Below are 20,420 nucleotides of genomic sequence, written 5' to 3'. Positions count from 1 at the left end.
CGGCCTCAGCGGCCGCCGCCGGACCCTCGCCCGCCTCAGCCGGACCCTCGCCCGCCTCAGCGGCCGCCGCCGGACCCTCGCCCGCCTCAGCCGGACCCTCGCCCGCCTCAGCGGCCGCCGCCGGACTCTCAGCGGCCGCAGCCGGACCCTCGCCTTCCTCAGCGGCCGCAGCCGGACCGTCGCCCGCTTCAGCGGCAGCCATTGCCGTTGTGGCCGTCTCCTTGGCAACGGCGTCGGGCGGTTGAGAGCCGTGAGGCCGTACCGGATCCCCGCGGTGCCGCCGCGTCCTCTCGGTGCCCTCCGTGCCACCGGATCCCCTCAGGGCCCCCGCTCCCCTCAGCTCGGTACGGACCAGCGCCCCGCCGGGGGTGAGGCGGGCGCTCGGGAAGGACTTGGGTGTCGCGGGCTCTCTTTCCTTGAAGCTGGCTTACTCGCCAAGCCTCCTTTTCGTCCCCTGTGGGAAGAAGCAACGCTGTGCGGTGGTTCCGCCTCCAGACTTTTCTGGAGTTGCCAGAAAACGGAGCGGCGAGTGTCCCCCAACGGCCCGGCCATTCCCATAGGGTCTGTATAGCACGATAATGGAAATGAGCTTGGGTGGAAATGGGATCGTTCACAGTCAGTTGAACAGAAAAACCTGTATTAACAGGAGAAAAATGCTAGTGAATGGGGGAAAACCCTCAGAGCTTGTCAAGTGAAGCCTAAGTCATTCTAAAAGGCAGCAGCAGTAACCCTGGGACTGCCCGAGCTCTGTATCTCCTTTCCGTTCACTTCCTTTAGTGCCGAATTCCCAAATGCCACAGCCCAGCCCTCAGTGCTCCTGCCAGGCCCGGTAGTCATGTATGTATGGGATAACTGCAGCAACACTGCCTGTCTTGCTCCTGGCCAAGCCTGGCAGCTGAGTTGTTTGCAAATCACCTCTAGCATTAGGAAATAAATTAAAAAAAAAAAAAAAAAGAATTGTTTTTTGATGTGAAATTTCTTCTGCCAGGAAAGTGGTGACACAGCTGGATGCATGTCCAACAGCATGGAAAGGCATTTGACGAAAGCCATGGGACTGTGTGGTGAGTCACAACAAGAGAAAACATTGTTTTAGCATAATGTTTCATTATTTACCCTGCAATGAGTGCCATTCGTACAGCAGCTATTTGGTGTTAGCGCTCTGTGGTGTGAATTGGCTGGACTGGTAGTGATGCACTGTTGTGCCTTGGTGTATTGCTTTCCTTTTTGGAAAATATAGCATAGCAAAAACATAGGCCCTTCTCTTTCTCCTTGGCTGCACTAAATGGTTGATGCAGACATGGCACAGTAGAAGATGTTTCCCAGCCTGTTCTTTGTTAGAGTTTTGCTGTTGTTGTTGCCGCAAATAAGTAGACACATGTCCTGGCTAAAGGCCTGGGGTAAATTCTCCTTTTTCACTTTGTTGAGCAGCACACATTAAATTTCCATTAGAAAAGTTAGCACATGTATTTTGAAATTTAGTTAAATGTGGAAGTAACTGAATATCCTGTCTGAAACATCTGCATGCCTTTTCTCTGGAAGTTGTGGAAACACCATAACCAGACTATAACCACTCTGGGCACTTGGTATTCCACCCCAAATGTGAATGGGCATGTAACTGCATGTGTATATGTTTAGATTCTTATGCTTGATTTATTTTCTCATGGTGATCAACTTTCCATGAGCTTTTGAGAGTGATAATGAGGATTCGGGATGCAAGAAGCAGCTCAGCATCATACTGGATGGTTCAAAGCAACGTGGTTTCAAGAGCAGAGGTGTTGCGCTTGAGTTAGGGTACTGCAACGTCTCCAAAATAAATAGGATTAAAATTCTCTTAGAGAAATTCAGAGTATTCCCTGCCTATAGAGATAAATAAAGCTCACCAGAGAAAACTGTTCCAAGGTCTGAAGCCTCAAGCTGCTGGGCTCTTTTTGGCTGAGAGCTCAGTTTTGGAGGAGTGGCGAGCTACTGCAGGAGTGCCAGTGGGATGGTGCTGGTAGAAACTGACCGCAGTTAGGAAGTGGTAATTGGCTGCCCTGAGGAGGAAAGGTGTGAGGTGCCCCGAGCTTTGAGCGTGCCCTGGAGCTCCCAGAGGCAAAGGTGGGAGGCACAGCACAGCCCGAAGGTGGGCACCGTGTCCCCGTGCCCTGGCAGGGCCCCAGGTGTGCCGCTGCCGGGCGCTCACGGGAGGGCAGCGCTGCCACAGCCGCGGTGTGCCGCGAGTGAGGGCGGCCTTGGGGCTGCTCTGTCCTGGGTGCTGAAAGCAGCTCCCCTCCCTCCCTTCCCGCGGGGACATCCCTCACAGCCAGCGGGGAGCTCCACTGCCTTCATGGTGCCCTGCACGAATGCAATCTGTGGAGCCCACGGCACAGAGGTTTGGCCCACTGTGTCTGACAATGAGATCACTGCTAAATCATGTCCAAATCAAGATTATTCCAAAGAACATTCATTACTGACATTTATTACTGTTTCCCCCTTGTTTTATGTACTCTTAAGCATTAACCTCAATTGTTCCTGCAACATACATTCTTCCCCGTGATAGGTAAAGTCCCCATTACTGACATGCTCACTTTGCAGCTCCAAAATCATCTAATTGCACATGAAAATGTTTCACTGCTGAACGAGTGCTTCCAAATATTCAAAATACAAAGGCTGTGAAGTTTTGTTTGGTGCTAGCAGAAGGTGCCAGGCTGAGAGCACTGCTCAGTCGCTCCCGGAACATGTGGGACCATCCTCCGCCCTCCTCTGTTCCGCTGGCTGTCTCTGCATTGTGCTGGGTTTCCTCTGTGGATGCCAAAGCTGTCCCACAGCTGACCTCTGGAGGGAGGCTGTGCACCACAGGGGCTGCATGGCCCTGGAGTCCTGATGGCATCAGGGGGAGCTGCGCTGGTGACAGCCTGGCTTCAGCTGCAAGGTGTGCTTCAGGATTGCCTGGCTTTTACTTAAGCCTTTGTACTGGGGAAGTAATTATCACTGCTGTTCATCTCTCTGGATTCTGATGCTACTGCAAAAAATCTGCTGTGTTGTGCATTCCACCCAAAATCTCCTTATTCAGACCTGCCAGCTTGGGAGAATGACACACATGTGGCTAATTCTGAAGGTCCTCTTGGGAGCTGTGGTGGGGGCATTGCTCCAGCGGTGCCCTCTCAAGGGAGGGAAGTAGTCTGCTCCTTGAGACAGCCTTTGTGTCTCACAGCAGCACAGCCTCCTCAGGACTGTGCTGGCAGGTACCACATGGCTCCTCCTCCTGATTTTCCTGGAATCTGCTCTGTTTCTGGTTTTGGTGCTGCTGTATGAAGCTGTTGGTGTCACTCACATCATTGTACAGCTTATAAACTGGTTTAGGTTTTTTCACTCTTCTTTATACTCTTTCTATAAGTGCTTTGTCAAAACCAACACTGACTCTTTCTACCAATTAATATGCACTCTTAGGAATAGGCCTTTTCATCAAGGAGAAAATCCATGAAATAACTGTTAGGTCCTTGATACTGTGTCCTTGGAGAAGAGACTTGGGAGGAAAGCTGAGTCTCTTTTGGTGTGGTTGTTTTCAAGGGAAGAAAATCCCAAATTGTCAGCAAGGCTTATCAAGACAAATAGTGACAAAAGCTGATGTGTTTTGCCAAGAAGTTCTCTGTTGAATGCAGCTCATATCAATGCTACATAGAGAAACAGCCTCAGGAAAGGGTCTGCAGCAGGTTAACTGGGTTTTGGGAGAGGGGTGTTTCAGGTATGAGAGTAATGTCAATATAAGTTTGGTTGTGGGGTTTGGGGGGGGGGGTTTTGTTTGGTTTTTTCTTTTATCTTTGTCCCAAGTTTTTCCTAAAACTGTTTAATTTTTGGATGTTGTAAGTACAAATTTCTTGTATGCCCCTGACTTTAACTTGACTTGAGGTAAAGGTGATTTCAGAGTTACTGAGGAAGAGGGAGGCGCTCCTCAGCCAGGGATGTGGCACAGTGAGAAGGGGTGGAGGGGCAGTCCAGCAGCTCTGCACTCCCAACAAGTGCTCCCCAGGGTGGCAGCTGGGATCCCCAGAGTCAGGGGAGGCCCAGGGCAGGGCAGGAGTTCACTGCAGAGCTGACAGCTCTGGGAGTCCTCAGAGTACAGCGCTGGCTTGGTTAGTGAGGTTTGTTCACTAAAACCTTCAGTTACTGATCCTGCAGCTTCTGTACCCTGTGGCACTTGTGGAGGAGGGAATGCTGTGCCCCTTCCATCACCACTTCCTATGAGGGTCTCTTTGCTGCTCAGCCCAGGCATTCTGAAATTATTTCTGCTACTTATGTTCATGTTTACTTTTCTAACACTGTGGCTTGGAACACATAGAACTCAGTGGGAGGATTCCAGATGATTTCAGTGGGATGTTGTGTTAATAACAAACTCTGACTCTCTTTATTAGTTCTTTATCTGCAGATCATAATGCTAAATTATAGAAGGAATAAAGATGATAATTTTGTGGCTGGTTTTCAGTTAGCTTCCAAGCCGGTGGTTAGGTGGCAATGAAAATACAAACTGCCTTATTTGTCCCATGGGCTCTCACCCTGTCACTGTATCCTGTTTAAAATCCTGTGCACTGCAAGTTCTCAGTTTTCAAGGTGAGGGAATAAATGTTCTGGAGTCTTTCTCATCTTATGTTACATGAGGCTATTGAAATATTGATCACATGCTTCACCCTGTACCCAGCAAATAACTTCCAGTTGGAAGCTATTTAGTGTCTGTGAGGCAGATCTGATGGTGCTGGCTCTCAGCAACTTAGTGCAGTAGCTTTTAGAAATGCCAAGAGAAGGGAGACAGTGTAACGGGGCAGAGATCAGCACTTGTACCCTGAGCCTGATGGAGAAACCTCTGGGCTTCAGAGCTGCTCGTGGAGGCCAGTGCTGCTTACTGCGAGGGAGGGAGGGCAATCTGCACAAAGAACAGCTGAGGGCACGAAAGCAGTGCTCCAAAGCAGTGCAGGGCTGCTGAAATCCCTGAGGTCACGCAGGGGGAACTTCTAGACAAGGAATTGATTGGTTCAGTTGGAATAAGCCTCATTCCTGTTCCCTTGCTTGGCCTTGCTCAGTTGTGGTTAAATGAGGAGAGGGATGATAATCATCTTATTATCCTGCTCTTGACAGTCTGGGGAACAGTTGGGAGCCCAGGCTTGTCCTCTTGCCAATGCCAGCTCCAGGGATGGGTTCAGCATTTGGAAAGAGAAATAACATGTTCCACAATCTCTGACAGGTGCAGTGGCTGTTCCACTGCTGAGTGTACCAGGAGAGAGCCTGGAATTGTTTGTCACTCTGTTTTCTGATTCACACTGCCCAAATTACCAACAAGGAGAGAGCATAAACTTTCTCAGCAGTTAATTAAATATGTTAGGAAAGATTTCCCAGGCACAGGGTGCAATTTCTGCCTCAGATGAGAAAGTTAACTGTGTCAACTTAGAGCTTAGATTTGATAAGGGAGACCTGGCATGGGGGAAGCTAATGCTCAGTGCTGCTGCCCTGGATAGATCACTGCCACCACAGTTTATCCCAGCTCTTCTGGGTTCTTTTGGTCCCAGAGGTCTTGCATTTTGTGCCATACCATAACCAAGTCAAATTTAGAGCTGTATGTGTAAACCAGCAATCTTTGCCATGACAATTAGTAGAAGAGTGTAAATGGAGCCACTGTGATCAATTACTCTCACAGAAAATGTTACTAATGTTTCCCTCTCCTGTTAGCAGGTATTCTTGTCTTCAGACCTTATTCCTTGCACTAGCAGCCAAACCTGAGTCTGTTCTTTGAGCTCCAAGCACACTGATATGGCTCCTTGGTGTTTAGCTCTCTCACTACACTTCAGGTCAACACATTGATTAATCCAGACATTAAAGGATAGAGATTATTTAGGATTAAATACTCATTTATAAATGGAATATGTAACTTGTTTTCTGAAGTCTGTGATGTGTCTGCTTTGTAAAATTTATCCAGAACACTTGAAAAAGGATGTTTTCATATTACAACTTTATTGTTCATAGAATCACAGAATGGTTTGGGTTGGAAGGGATCTTAAAGATCATGAAATTCCAGCCCCCTATTGTGGGCAGGAACACCTTTCACTAAACCAGGTTGCTCAGAGCTTCAAGACTTCCTAACTTGCTACAGCCATTTAACTCAATTCAAAGTATTTGAGGTCCAATGCTCATTTCTATGACTTTTCCATTAACCTCTTACTATCACCCTGAATATATGGCTACTCAGGTTTCTACAAGCAAGGGCTTTTGCTCTCTGCTGTAATGACTTCAGGTGTACAGCTGCCCTGTGGATGCAGTCCATTTTGTCTGCATCATGGCTGTAACACAATAACCTGCTATTGCTTTAGAAAATGATGTATTAAATTTTCCAGGCAATAACTAAAGTGGCTTATGTGGATGGGGTTTTTCCACAGGGAAGAGATAACGTTACTTAAACAAATGCTTTAATTTTACACAGGGTCCTGTATGTTTTTCTGTAGCAGTCAGTGACAGTTCTGACTAGGGGGACTCCTCAGAGTTTGTACTGGTTAATCGGAGTCACCGTTCTAACACATGGGAGCATTCAGTCCAGCTCTGCCTCTCACATTTGATAAACTGCCTCACCTGAGTCAGGGAATAGCACCACTGCAGGCTATGCAAGCTTTACCTTGCTCAGAGCATAAGACAGAACAGAATCCATCACAGCAGTCGGGAACAAAGCACACACCAACACCAGGGCCTTCTCCTTCAGCTTCGCCACCATGTACCGTGCCTTGGGCGCAGGAGATGTTAGAGCATCCACCATGGCGTCGACCACCTCATTGCCATTAGTGCTTCCCTCACTGAGGATGCTGTTGAAAAAGTTTGCCCGCTCTTGAACGTACTCCTTGTTGTAAACAGCCTTTTCCTCTTCGCTCAGCTCACTCCAGATCTCTTCGGCACTGAGCAGTGGCTGAATTTTTGTAGAGCGTGCATAATTTCCTGGCTGGATAATACAGACCTGAGAGCGAGATGCAAAACTTACCAAGGTGCAATCAGTCACTGTGAATTCAATTAAATACTATAGTCAGTAACACAGACCAAAAGCTCTCTACAGACAGCCAGAAAATGCTGCTTTGTTGAAATTTTAACCCTGGAAACTTAACTGAAATTAAATGTATTCCTGTAAAATATTTAAGATTGCAGAGGTGCTTTATTCTGACTTCTTCATTTTGCTCTGATGTTAATTTCTTGTTTTGACTACTCAGCACACTCTCACAGAATGCAACAGAGCATCTTTGATTGCTGTACAATGCTTAACTGTATAAATGTTTTGACAGTACTGAGACAAGCATTTCAGTGTGACTTTTTGATGTCTCCAAAGTGGAATACTTTGGATTGATGATTTTTGACCCAATTTGGGACAAAAGGAGGTATCAAAGAAAATTATCAGGTCCTGGGGAAAGAAGTGCTGTTTTCCCCAAGAAGGTGTAATAAAAAGTAAACTAGGTCTTGTCAGCAAAGAACAGGGGAACAAAAGGTCCTGCTCTGCCTCTCGCTGAAGCCATGAGGAGATTTCTGTAGATTTGTGCACATAGATTTAAATGAAAAGCACACAAGTCCTTTGCTGCTCCACGTTTTCTTTGTGTATTGCTGCTGTTCTGCTCCTTCTGAGTATTCCAGGGAGTTTTGGAGCGGGCTGAGCACTCACAGCACACATGCTGTTCTCAGTTAGCAGCAGCCTTGTTCAAACTATTTGTAGATATGCAACATTAAAAGCTCCGTGGCATTTGACTGACCTGATTTCTAAAGGCTGTAACACAAGGTGGGGAAAACCCATGCTGAGCTGTGTCAGAGACTTGGGGATCTGACAGGCATTCTCTGGGAAGTCTGTGGTGATGTAAAACCCTGATGTCTGCACTCAGCCACCAGCCCAGCTGTGTCAGTCCCTGCCTGCTGGCCTGCATGTGATGGATTCCCTGCTCTCCGGAGGACTGGGCTGCAGGTCCTGTGCACAGGGAGGAGGAAGGGATGCAGACAAACCCCAGCAGAGGCATGGTGTGCACAGCTGGAACAGCTTGGTGCTGCCTCAAGCACGTTTGTCACACAGCATCCTCGGGAGCCCTCCCTTCTGGTGCTGTTTAGAAGTGTGCTTGGTATCAGCTAATAGTCAACTTCCCACATTTATTGTTAACAAAGGGGGTTTGGAAGCTTCCTTTTTTGGAGTTGGCTTGGAGGGAAGGAGAGATGGCTTGGTTTTTGCCCTTTCCACACTTTCTGTGGCCTTTCTACTGGCAGGCACCCACTTTGTTTCCTGTAGGCTGTCAGCTTGCCTGGGCAGAGTTCAGTGGGACAGAGCCACAGCTCCATCTGCTCCTTGCACCTCTGTGCAGCTTTCTCCTGAAAGGACAGACAGGACAACAGAGCACAGCAAAAAGGGACTGTGTGTTTTGTAGGCTCTGCACAGGGCAGGTTCTCAGGCAAGTGCCAGCCAGCATCTTCCATTCAGTGAGAAACAGAAAAACACCTCTCAAAGATACTCCAGAAATGCTTGTCAGCCCGGCTCACTCACTTATGTGCTGGGACTACTGCAGAGGTGGAACAGGAAAAGTCCCAAAACAACCAGAGTAGCTAACCTGTTAAACTAAGCCCTTCCATGCATTTGAGATTATCCTCAGCTAATCAGCAGAAATCCTCATCATGCTGTGTGGTATTAGGATGTGTAAAGTCACTTGTATTTTACAGCCCTCATATTTATCTGACAGGGGTAGCTAATAGATGCATAGCTGTAATGTTTTCCAACACAAAGCTTATGAACAATGCTGTAAGTCTGTGTACATAAACAGTACCCCAATGCAGACCTGGCAGGGAAGACTTTGAGTGTTTGAGAAAAGTGTTTCAGCAGTAGAGTGACTCCAAGGAAAAAGCCCAGTGAAGCTACTTAGGGATCTAAGCTTCAGGTTTGACTATTAGAGTTGCTTAGGGTACTAAGAGCACTCTTAGAGCCTCTTAGGTTAAGAGAATAAAACATAACTGCTCTGCACAATGCTGCCTCTTGCAGCGTAGCTGTTCTCTCAAGAAGCAAGGAGTTGGTGTTGTAAGGGGAGAGAAAGAACCCCTCAGGCAAGTGACGAGTTCTGGCTGCACAGCACTCGGTGTCTGGCTCTTTGCAGTCGCCCAGGGAACATCTGGGCTCCTCACTGCTGTGGGAGCTCGGGCAGGCCCGTGTCAGGAACCTTCCCCACTGCAGAGATGTGGAAGTTTCAGTGCTGACACACAGACTGTTACCCAGCAGCTTCTCAGAACCAAAAACATCCCCCAGGACTGCTGTTCCCAGTGATTTCCAGCTGACTGATTAGCCACAGAGAAACCACCTCTTTCCAAAAGGAAGCTGCACCCATGAATGCAGTTCTGAGCTTTTATCTTTTTTACTTTGTTTCACATAACTCATTACATCACTTACCTGGTTTCCAGGTTCTTGTTACATCACTTACCTGGACACCAAACTTCTTCATTTCCAGTCTTAAAGCATCACAAAATTTTTCAATAGCTGCCTTGGTCATAGAATAAATGCCATTTCCCAGAGTAAAATAGGCAATGATGCTGGACATGAAAACAATACGTCCTGGAGAGAAAACAGTGCAAATAACAAAACTTCACTCTCAGTCTTTAGCATGGAATTGATTTGCCTCAGTCTTGAGCTGCTGACAATGTGGTGTTTAGCAGGAGACTGTTTTCCTGCACACTGTGCCACAACTGGGCAGTATCAATGTGCAGTCCCAGCACAGATGGGCACTCAGCTCTGCTGAGCAGAAAACTTCTCACAAAAATCTTCCACCTAGTGACAGATGTTGGACTAGACAAGTGTAACACATTCCCAGTGTGCTGCTTATTCCTTCTGAGCCTGAGAGGGGATGGAAAAGATGGAAACAAAGCAGCGCCCTAAAGACTGAAAAATAGTAATGAGACTGTGCTAGAAAGAAAAGGACTGCAGAGGAGAGGGGAGGTGATTTTCCCTGAGGTGCATTATATGGTTACTAATATCATTTTTTTCTGTGCTAATAATGTCTCTGCACTGAGGCCAGGTTCTGTTACTGTGCATATACATTCCAGTGTACAGTGATAAGCTTTACCAAGGAAATGTGATTTGCCAAATATGTGCAGGTTTATAATACCTCACAATGATTTCCCTGATCTGTGCTGCTTTCCCTCCTTTCTAACTCCTGCTGAGTGCAGGCATGCCATAAATAGCAGAGATTCCTCACATGAGGCACTGGACTGTGGTTCATTTCCATTGTTTCCTTGTGAACTTCTGTCACACAGTCCTACGTGGGGTAAGGAATGTCTGAGTGTGGATATACCAATACCAGGGGTGAGAAAGGTGGTGTTGTCACTGACAGTGCAGAGAACACAGCTGCACCCCTGCTGCTGCCACAGATGCAGATCACAGCTGGGCCCCAGATCTCACCAAATGGAACAGGCTTGGGGGATATCAAAGGGTGTCACGGCAATGCAGTGAAATCTGTCATTCTGAATTAGATTCCCCTGCCTTCCTGTACAGCATCCCAAATAAATCTTATCTACAGTAAGAGGAAACTAACCACCAGCTTGCTGATCAAGATGCTCTATCAGCTGGCCTGGCCAGCTGGAAAAGATATGGGGAAATGTTGCTCCTCTCAGGGTAGAATGTTTAAGTCCTAGGCTGGAGGGCACGACCTCCCTTTACAAGTATGAGTACTTGTATGAGTAATTTTGAAGTGTTTCTTGGAATAGGTGCACATCCATGGCAGTAAGCAAGGGTGGGATGACCTCTGCCTCCTTTGTCCAGTAGCTGAGTGGATGGGGTTCACACCCAGGATGTGGGACACTTTGTTTAACTTCTCTTTGAAGTGCCTAAGGGAACTGAAACTCAGGTTCCCCAGGATTATGCTCCAATGTCTGTAGGTCAAGCTTTTCATGTGGAGAGGTCACTTGCTGCCCCCAAACACATAAGCTTTAGCTGTCCTGGCTGTTCCTGCAAGGAAGGCAATAGCAAATCCAGGATTCTTCCTAGAGTGCCTAGGCCTCTTCTCCTCCATAGATGGTACTTGAGAATGGAGTGCAGGAGTTAACCATGGAAACACTGACAGCCCTGGCAGATACAGAATGTTCCTTTGAGCCAAGGTGTGTGTGCAGCCATCCAGACCCAAACCTTCTGAAGGTTTATGCATGTGCTTAATATTGCACACACACTGTTGGTCCCCTTTGCTTCAAAGTAACCTGTGCAGTTCATGGGCTCAGAGAATGCCTCTGGTGGATCAGCATCACAGAGTTCCAGCAGTAAGTAGGACATGACAGGGAAAAGAGATGTCTCCCTGTGTAATGGGCCACATAACACACTCACTGGGTACACACAATAGCACATTCTGCTACAAAAACACATCCAGCCTGCAGTATTTAAAGGTTTCTTTCTTCTTCTGTCAGAACATCATCTACCAAAGGCAGCCAAGCAGAAAGAAGCAGAGTAGCCCAAAAAAGGGATGTTTTCATCTCACCAGCAGTTTGTGTAGCAGTGACACCTGGAGTTTCCAGGTGAAACCTGCCCCTTCCCGTGCTTGGTGCTGCACTCAGAGCACAAATCCTCACCCTAACGAGTCAGAACAGACAAGGAAGAGGGGATCTTCCTCCCCAAACACAGATGGAGACAGGGAGGGGACAAATGCAAAGCACCCAAGGCATGCTGCCATGCTGCGGAGGGCTATTAAACACTTCCTTCTCCGAAAGAAGGATAAAGCCCACATGTAGGGAGGTTCATGCAAATACATTTATCCCACTGGATACCCATGCACCTCTACATACTTGAAGTTTCCTGTCCAAGGTCACAAAGGCCCCACAGAGCTGGAACTGGAAGCTGATGTCTCTAGTTCACCTCTGTAGGGTCATTCCTGCTCTCCTAATTGCCAAACAATAAAATTGTAAAGCCTAAATAATAAAATTAGGCAGCTTATGTAACTTTGTGTTTTCTGATGGCCAGTGTTTAAAAAGCCTTGCCTGGGCTTAATGATCTATGGTAAACATTCTTCCTCTTTTTTGAGTCAAACACTGAGAGAAATCCTTAAATATAAATACTTTTTTTCCTGTGTACTGCAAAGACAAAATCTTTAAGGATCTTTTTTCCCCTTATGGCTTCAGCCTCTTTTCAGGATCAAGTTGCTCTTTCAGGCCACACAGAAGGAGACTGTCATTTCAGTTCAATGAAAGACAATTAAAGCCTCTTTTATAGATGTTACATTACCCTGATTATAGTAAGCTAATTATTCTACAACTCTAAATAACAGTGGATTAGCATTACCCTTGTATTTCCTTAGAAGGGGAAGAAATGCCAGGGTTGTTCTGATGCTCCCAAGGAGATTCACATCTGCAAATTTTTCATATGTCTCCATAGGCAGCCAGCCTGTCTCACCAAATGTTGATATTCCTGCATTGTTGACAAGGCCCCAGAAACCTGTGGAAGAGAAATGACTCAGCAAACACCTTTAACTGCAAAGCAGCCTGTTAGATAACAAAGCATCACCACTGATTCAGAGCCTTGAGAGGAACTGTATGGTTGTGTAACATCTTTGTCTTTTCCACTTCAAAGGGTAGGCATGGTTTGTTTAGTGAAGGAATGCCACTGTGCCCACAATCTGAGCTAAATGGAATCACAGAATAGTTTGGGTTGGAAAAGCCCTTAAAGACCATCCAGTTCTACCCCCATCCCATGGTCAAGGACACCTTTCCTATAAGTCTCAGTGATATTCAATAATTACTCCCTCTACAGTTGTCTTAAGATATTTATGATTAACATGATCTGGGAGACTACATCTTACTGCCAATGTGGTGTACCATGATATTTTAATTACTTTAATCCCACTGTGTGCTATGAGCAGCTTTGTGAAAATTATATTAAGCAGTCTAAAGGCAAAGGGGTACTATTTTCAAAGTGCCTGACTAATTTAAGAGCCCAAGTCTTGCATCTTCTTCCAAGATTTGAGCTCTCATTTCTTCTGAAATCAGCCACAATCAGGTACATGGCTGCAACACTGGGTAAAGCAATCAGGCAGGGTCAGTGGCAGGGTCAGTATATTTAAAATTTTGTAGTTTTGAACGACATTTTTGCCCATGTAATGACAGGTTTTGGTGCTAAGGAGAGAGATGTCAGTGCTCACAAGCAGAAAGGTACTGGCAGTGAGGCTTGTTGTGCTCGAGCTCGGTGACAGGGAGCTGGAGCCCTTCAGCCCAAAGGCACAGCAGCACTGACAGTGCTGACAGTGCTGACATGGAATGCAGTGCTGCAGCAGGGAGCGCTCCCAGCACTGACAGGCTCAGCACAGAATGCAGTGCTGCAGCAGGGAGCACCCCCAGTGCTCAGCTGAGGAATGCAGTGCTGCGGCAGGGAGCACTGGCAGGAGCAGCTCACTCCCTGCCCCAGTGCTGCTGGAGCCGTGCTGGCTGGTGCCTGCCTGCACAGCCCCCAGCTGTGGATGGCCAGCAGAGCAGGAGTGACACAGTGCTTCTGGAAACACCTCTCTTCCTGTCCTCAGCCCTCACTGACAGCATCTCCAGGGTGACCAGGGCAGCCTGACTGGCACTGGAACAGCTGCAGTCACAGCTTACTTCTGCCAGCCTTGGCAATTTTGCTCATGCATTTCTTTTAAGGAATGAATGTGTCCAGGGCAAATAATTGTTATGTCATGCCTCCCACAGGACGTCCAAGCCTGGGTTTCTGGGGAGGCAGAGCAGGGTTTAGTGCCTCTCTTCCTCTGGACACATGACTTTGGGGCAGGGGTGATGCTGACCCAGCTGCAGCCTCCTGTACCTGTGGCAGCAGAGTTATTCTCAGGGGAAGTATGATCACTTTAGTCAAGGCACTGCAGAAACCTTTGGGCTGAATCCTTTTCTTTCTGATCTCCTCTGACAAAACTACTGCAATAATTTCACGGTATCTTGAAATACCCATTTCTCATGGGTCCTTCCAGAGCCCCACCAAGAAGCGCCAGTATCAGATTTCATTCAGAACAGTAGTTAGAGATAAAACAGAAAAATTTTTAAATTAGTTTGTAAAGCAGACCTCTGTAAACTTTTCTAACATATATATATACTACTTGTATTACCTAATGAAATTGGTCTTTAAACAGAGAAAGAAACTGATTTCTTTTAGTGAATGTCTAATTTGCAGGGCAAAACACTCAAAATTAGGAATTTAGCACCCAGAACTTGGATAACTCTATCCTCTAAGGAGCATCAATCACTATTCAGTAGCCTGTCAGCCAGCGATCCTGGACCCCTCTTACAACTTTAGTTACAGACAGACTGGTGCCCCAGTAATGCAGCAGCTTCCTCTGGACTCACTTCTTTTCCATGGCCTCAAGTGTTAGCAGACAGAGGAGAGGAAATGAGCTTGAAAACTGGCCATGGAATTGGGCATCCTAGGCCTCCTTCTTCCTCCTGCCACTGCCTCCTTTTCTGTGTCTTTCCATCGTTCTCTGGCTTTATTTCTCCGTCTTAAAATGGAACCCAGCCCCATGGGACTTACCTCCCCATAAAATGCTTCCAGATCAATGGCTTAGAGAGCCCTCTGCAGAAGCTAATTATCAATTATATTTTTGTACTTGCACATGATCTGCTCTGCAGATGGGCTGAGTGACTGCACACCCCATCTGTTTCTGCTCAAAGCTGGAGGTTTCTGTACTCAGGGTCATTTTTATATAACCTAACTCCAGCACAACCCAAACTAAAGCCCAACATCACTGCAAAAGCTGCTTCCTGATATTTTCAGCTTTACCCTTTCTAATTAAAGTAATTTTGCTTCTGCCACTGCACCCTGTGCAGCACAGCAAGGACACTTGTTCCACATACCCCTGATTTCATCAGGCCTTCAGAAATACAGCCATTAATCTTTGTAATTGATTTTCTTCCACTTTCTCTAAACTGTGAAATTCAGAATTTAGCTTGCAAGGTTTAAGTTTTCTCTCCAGCTATTTGCCTCGTGTGCTTCAAAGCCTCTGGGTGGCTGCTGGAGAGGCCAGCCTGTGTATTTCTGGGAGCTCACAAAATAATGGCTCCTTCCTTCTGTGTAGTGGCCAAATCAAAAGCCATGAGGAGAAAAACTGGCCTGACTTAAACTAAAACAGACTTGTGTTTAACTTTTAACTTAAACACAAAAAGACACTTTTGACCTGGTCAGCTCAAAACATAACTTGCCCTCAAGCAAAACATATTGCTTCTTAGAATATTTTGGCATTCCCAAATGGGAAATGCTCTGATATTTTCCAGAATGTTTCCTGCCACTTTGTATAGTTGAATCAATTTACAAAATTCTACCCCAGTAGCAAACAGTTCATTATTCCCTCATGCTATTTTCTAAGAATATTTCCTGCTTTCTGAGAAACAACCTGCCCAGCTCTGTATTCAGAGTACTTGAATGTGCTTTGGTCTTTCTTTCCTGAAATGTTTGTGGTAAAAATTAATGCTATAAGTGTGCATTCAAAACATATTGTAAATCTGCTTAGCCAAATGCAGCTCAGGTAGCCTAAAAATCGAGATGGAAATCCTGAAGGACAAGGCACAAGAACTAAACAGCTGAAGGAGAGCGATGCTGCATTTCCTCAGTGTCCCTGCAGAGCCACATTTGGAAAAAGCAGGTGATGTTTGGTGTGTCAGACTGTCAAAACAGAGCTCAGTCCAAACACAGCTCATGAAGAGAGGTGTTAGACTGTGCTACATACAGCAGGCAGGGAAAAAATAAACTGGAAAGCAGGACTGGATGTCACAGAGATTTTCACTGATCTCTGTGTTGGGAACGTGGATCCTGACAACAAAGATTAAAACATACAGCCATAGAGCTAAGAATCACATTAGGAAACTGAACTTTAGTGAAGCTTTCTGGAGAACAGTAGCTCTCACATAAGCTCTCCAGTAATTTCTGCTTCACAACATGGTGACCAAAAGGGACATATCCGAAATCCTTATTTAGGCCCCTGATTTTTTTCCCAGAAACTCTTAAAATCCTCTTCCTATTTAAGTTAGTGCAGCTGCAGGTTTGCAAAACGTTTTGAAAATCAGGTTGTTTCTGTGTTGGTGCCAACTCTCAGATAATACCTGAATTCTACCACACTCCATCAATTCCAACAGGTGTTCTTGGGATCACTGATCTTTGGAGTTTCTCCTGTAAGCCTGAGCCCAAATGAAAATGACAGGCTCTCTCCTGATAGATTCAGACCAATACTAAAGGAAACTAAGCAGTGCAGGGTGCTAGCAGGCCAGATGAGATTCCTGAGTTATATTTACATCCATTCATGAGTCACCATCCTTTGCTTGGAATATTATGCTGAAATTCTCTTCACTGTAAGGATAATCTATTTCTATAGGAAGTCTGGGCTAAAATATTGTACCATGTGTGAATTCCATGAATACAAAATCATAATTATGTGTAAGAGAGTACTTAATAACCTCTGAGTAGGAAGTGGGACTAAAACTAATATCCCTCTGTTCCAGCTAGCTAATGTTACCCACACTTAGCAGGCAATAAAAGGAAGACACATTCTGATTTGAAACAGAAGAAAATCAGAAAAATTCTGAGGCTTGATGTAGAGCCTAATAGAATTGCAAATCACCATGCTGTGAAGTCCTGGTCTATTTCTCATTGGCTTTGGATTTGTACTTTTGTATAACAGAGGCAGAGAAGGTAATGAGGAGCTTGGGCTAGTTATGGTTACAGCATATAGGAGGTGTAGGGAGAACTGTATTTTATTCCTCATACTCTGATTTTCTTCTGATATTCTACACATTTTTGTGTACATTTCATAATGAATAGTCTACTTATAGTAGAAAGTCACTTTTAGTCTTTTGTAAGTCTACTTATCCTGGGCCCAGGAAAAAGGCAGATTAAGGTGATTTAAAAGAAAGCATATCTGCCAAAAAGCTCTACTTGTTTGAGATGCACAGTCCGTGGAAAGGATGATACTGTAATCATAAAGAATCTATGAAATTATTTATTCTTTGCTGCCTTTGCAGAATACCCTCAAAATCCTGCAGCAGCAGAGCTGCCCAGCCATGAAAAAGGTTTCATAAAATGTGGGTGCTTGCCCAGCCCTTTGTGGCTGGTGTGAGGGCCCGAGTGCCAGCCCAGGAACAGCGCTGTGCCCATGCTGTGAGCCTGGTGCATCCCTCACCAGCCCTGCTGAGAGTCTGCACGGGCCTGGAGCTGCTCTGGGGGCACCTGCACAGTGTGTGAGCACTGAGCCTGCACTCCAGGGTCTATATGGCAGCCCCAGCACAACCACTGCAGGACTGTATGAGCTGTCGGAATTGCAGGATAAATTACGTGAAACCCAGAGTTCCAAGTGACCTGGTGCCCAGGGAGCCTTTAAGGGCTTTTGGGAAACATTTGTGTTTATCTGCAGGTTAAGAAAAGGCCTGAGAGGGGCAGGCTCTGCCTCTTAATAAGATAAGGTCAAGATCAACTATCAATACATGTGCTTAATGAGCAATGTCTAGGCTCTTTCTTCTTTCATGTCTCATTCCATCCCCTTCCCAATGAGCTAATGAGCCAGGCAAGCAGAGGCCTTGCATTTCCTTATCTCTCTGTGTGCCCCATTCTCCACTTTTATTCCCTGTATGAGCAGGAAGTGTTTGTGATTTGGAGGGAACCTCACTTCTGACTCTGAGGAAATCTGCTCTGCACCCAGTGTATCCCAGAATTACACTGGCTAATTCCCACCCTGCAGTCCCACTGGGAAAGGAGGTAACTGTGGCCCCATCACCTGCGCTGTGTCACATGTGCTGGAGGGATTTAGGTTGTCTGAAATTATTCTGGAGCTAAGTCTATCCATTCCCCTGGGTGCACACTCCCTGTAGGCTGTATAATTGACACGTTTCCCTTGCAGTAACCTCTCCAGGGACTAGCTTGACAAACCCCAAGTGGTTCCAAGAAGCAGCTGCTTTAGCATGGCACGGCAGCTGCCCTCGCTGCATTTCTTGTATCTATTTCCTCTTTGACAAGTCATGCTCAGAAACGCATCAGTCCCATCGCTCGGATGCCTGCACAGCTGTTGTGCGCTCTCTCTGCAGTCTGTGCTTTCGGGTACCCGCAGAGGGGATCCGGCACGCCCCACTCGGGGAGTTCCTGTCCCGCTGGAAAGGTGAAGCTCCCCGCGCAGCGCACCCGCTCTACAGTGCCGGCACCTTCGGACAGGCCCCGCTCCGTGAACGCACCAAAGGGTTTTTGATAAAATCCCGCCGTCCTCACCAATAGCGGTGGGCGCCCCCGGCCCATGAGTGGCGGTGCTCGCTACCCTCGCTGGGCTGTGCGGCCCAGCCGGCCCTCTCGGGCAGCTCCCCGCCCGCAGCCCCGGGCGAACCGAGGCGCCGCTCCCCGCCCGCGGCCCGGGCTCACCTCGCTCGGGCAGGTGGCTGAGCACCAGCTCCTTGGCGGCGCGCACGTCGCGGGCGCGGGTCACATCGAGCCGCAGGACGCGCAGCCGGCCCGCGCCGCCCGCCTCCCGCTGCAGCCGCCGCGCGCCGTCCCCGCCGGGGCACAGGCAGCCCGCGAACACGGTGAAGCCCAGGCGGTGCAGGCGCAGCGCCAGCAGGTGCCCGAAGCCGCTGTCACAGCCCGTGATGAGCACGGCCCGCCCGGCCGGCTCCAGCCGCGCCGCCCCGCGCCGCCACAGCCGCGCCAGCGCCAGCGGCAGCGGCAGCAGGAGCAGGAGCAGGAGAGGGGCCGCTGCCCACATGCCGCCACCGCCCCGCGTCCGGCAGCCAGGGAGGACGGCAAAGCCGCGGGCGGCAGCGCCTCCCCGCCCGCATCCCCTCCCCGCTGCCCGCACCGCGCCCCGCCCGCCCGTGGCGCACGGCCAGCCCCGCACCGCGCCCCGCCCGCCCGGCCCCTCCGGGCTCCGTGCTGCGGAAACCCGGGCTCGGCAGGGCTCTCTGCCCACCGGGGCCTCCCCCGGGTCTAGATCCCGACAGAGAGCGCAGCCAGGGAGCTGCGCCGGCGAAAGGGAGCTGGGCTATGCCGAGATCCGGCGGCATGGACAGTTCAGCTTCCCTGCTCAGCTGAGTTTGCACCGTCCCGCCGCTGCAGACTGGCCGCAGGGCACAAATGAGAGCGGCCATGAGTGTTTCTAGATCGGCCAGGTGGGGATTTCTAAATCAGCCGTATTATTATGTTATAGTTGCTGTATCTTACGTTACATATTACATGGCACCATTAAATTGATGTGGGGTTTTTATGACTCAGGTCTATGACTGTTGTTATCTCAAGGGTGCCTACATTAGCCCATGGTGAAGGAAAATGTCTGTTTCTTGTAGGCTAAAGTGACAGTTATACATTGCTGAAAAATAGATCCCCGAGAGCTATGATTACAGGAGAAATGTGATTAGGCAGTGTTTTCTCTGCCCTTTCTTTTATCTGAGCAAGTCTCCAGGTACCTATTGAAAGCAAAACTGTGTCGTATCTGCCTCCTCTGAGTAAAATGAAATGGCTGAAAGAACCAGATGCCTTTATTAATTGTGACTTAAAGTTGGCTTGTGAAAAGTACAAAGGGGGCAGTCATTGATATTTACACAGCAGCAGACAAAACAGCAGGTCTTAACACACACAGAGAAGGTTCCAAATATTTGCTTAAACTACATCCCTGTGGCTCTCTATTCAGCCCTGTTTATACTTAGGGAACAACCTGTATCTGGTTGTGGCAGATGGGTTTCAGAACTGGTGTTGCCCTGCTGTCCAGGAGTGTTCAGCAATTGCGTGGTCCCTACAATCAGCTGGATTTTGTGTTTGCTCGGGGACACCTTCGCGCTGACACAGAGTTTTTAATGACATCCGAAGGACAAAGGGAATAATTATTGTTTCATCTGCTTTTTCGGGGCCCAAGGCATTCCTGTGTTTTTACTCTCATTGGCTGCACCTCTGCCTAGGTTTGTTTGAACTTTAAATTGTTCAGTACTCTCTTCTGCACTGCTGAGCTCTCCATAGGCATTGCATAATAGGACTCAAAGCCTCAAGTGGCTTGGGAAAGCTTTGCTGCTGGGAGACAAAGTAGGACATGGAATGGTAAACCCCAAAGAAGATACCCAGATACTTGTCCTCAGTAGGATTTATTTGATCGTGTTCCATCACACTGGGAGATGCTGCCCCTTTTTAGCCTTCAAAAGATCACTCAGTCTTCTGGGACTACATGAGTCACAAAGTCTTGTCTTTATGTTAACAAAATAATTATGCAACCCTCAAAATCATGAGAGCTGGTACCAGCCTGTCCTCCAGCCAGCTTCCCTGCCTGGTTCCCTCTGGCATAAAAAGACAGGGAGTGATTTCCAAACTCTCCTCCTCCATACCTTCTACCCACCTCTCATCCATGTCTGCCAGCCTCTCCTCTCAGTTTTTGTGTCCTGTTAATAACATAAGGATCACAGGCAGTGACAAAGCCATCCTTTTGAAGACTAAGAGGTGA

At 47.6% G+C, this 20,420-nt stretch overlaps 2 protein-coding genes across 3 annotated transcripts in view; one reads left to right on the top strand and one right to left on the bottom strand.

The window, feature by feature from the left end:
* The window catches only part of PAK5 (p21 (RAC1) activated kinase 5), a 299,053-nt gene that overhangs the window by 147,073 nt on the left and 131,560 nt on the right, over nucleotides 1–20,420 (top strand). The window contains exons 1-2 of one of the 2 annotated variants that reach the window (XM_063152841.1): nucleotides 110–344; nucleotides 989–1,061. The exons of the other annotated variant lie outside the window; for it this stretch is intronic. Coding sequence (XP_063008911.1) covers nucleotides 1,013–1,061 — 49 coding nt within the window. The 5' untranslated portion in view covers nucleotides 110–344; nucleotides 989–1,012. Of the gene's footprint in view, nucleotides 1–109; nucleotides 345–988; nucleotides 1,062–20,420 lie in introns of those variants that run through there. 2 annotated transcript variants of the gene reach the window in all.
* Nucleotides 2,443–18,701, bottom strand: LOC134416326 (D-beta-hydroxybutyrate dehydrogenase, mitochondrial-like). Its single transcript, XM_063152836.1, has 4 exons — nucleotides 18,362–18,701; nucleotides 12,278–12,430; nucleotides 9,441–9,571; nucleotides 2,443–6,967 (listed from the first exon to the last, which is right to left on the bottom strand). The coding sequence occupies exons 1-4, from the start codon at nucleotides 18,699–18,701 to the stop codon at nucleotides 6,620–6,622; spliced, it is 972 nt and encodes a 323-aa protein (XP_063008906.1). The 3' UTR covers nucleotides 2,443–6,619.

The sequence above is a fragment of the Melospiza melodia genome, chromosome 3, assembly GCF_035770615.1.
Source record: "Melospiza melodia melodia isolate bMelMel2 chromosome 3, bMelMel2.pri, whole genome shotgun sequence".
NCBI classification, from domain to species: Eukaryota; Metazoa; Chordata; class Aves; order Passeriformes; family Passerellidae; genus Melospiza; species Melospiza melodia.
This window is presented reverse-complemented; position numbering and strand designations above follow the sequence as displayed.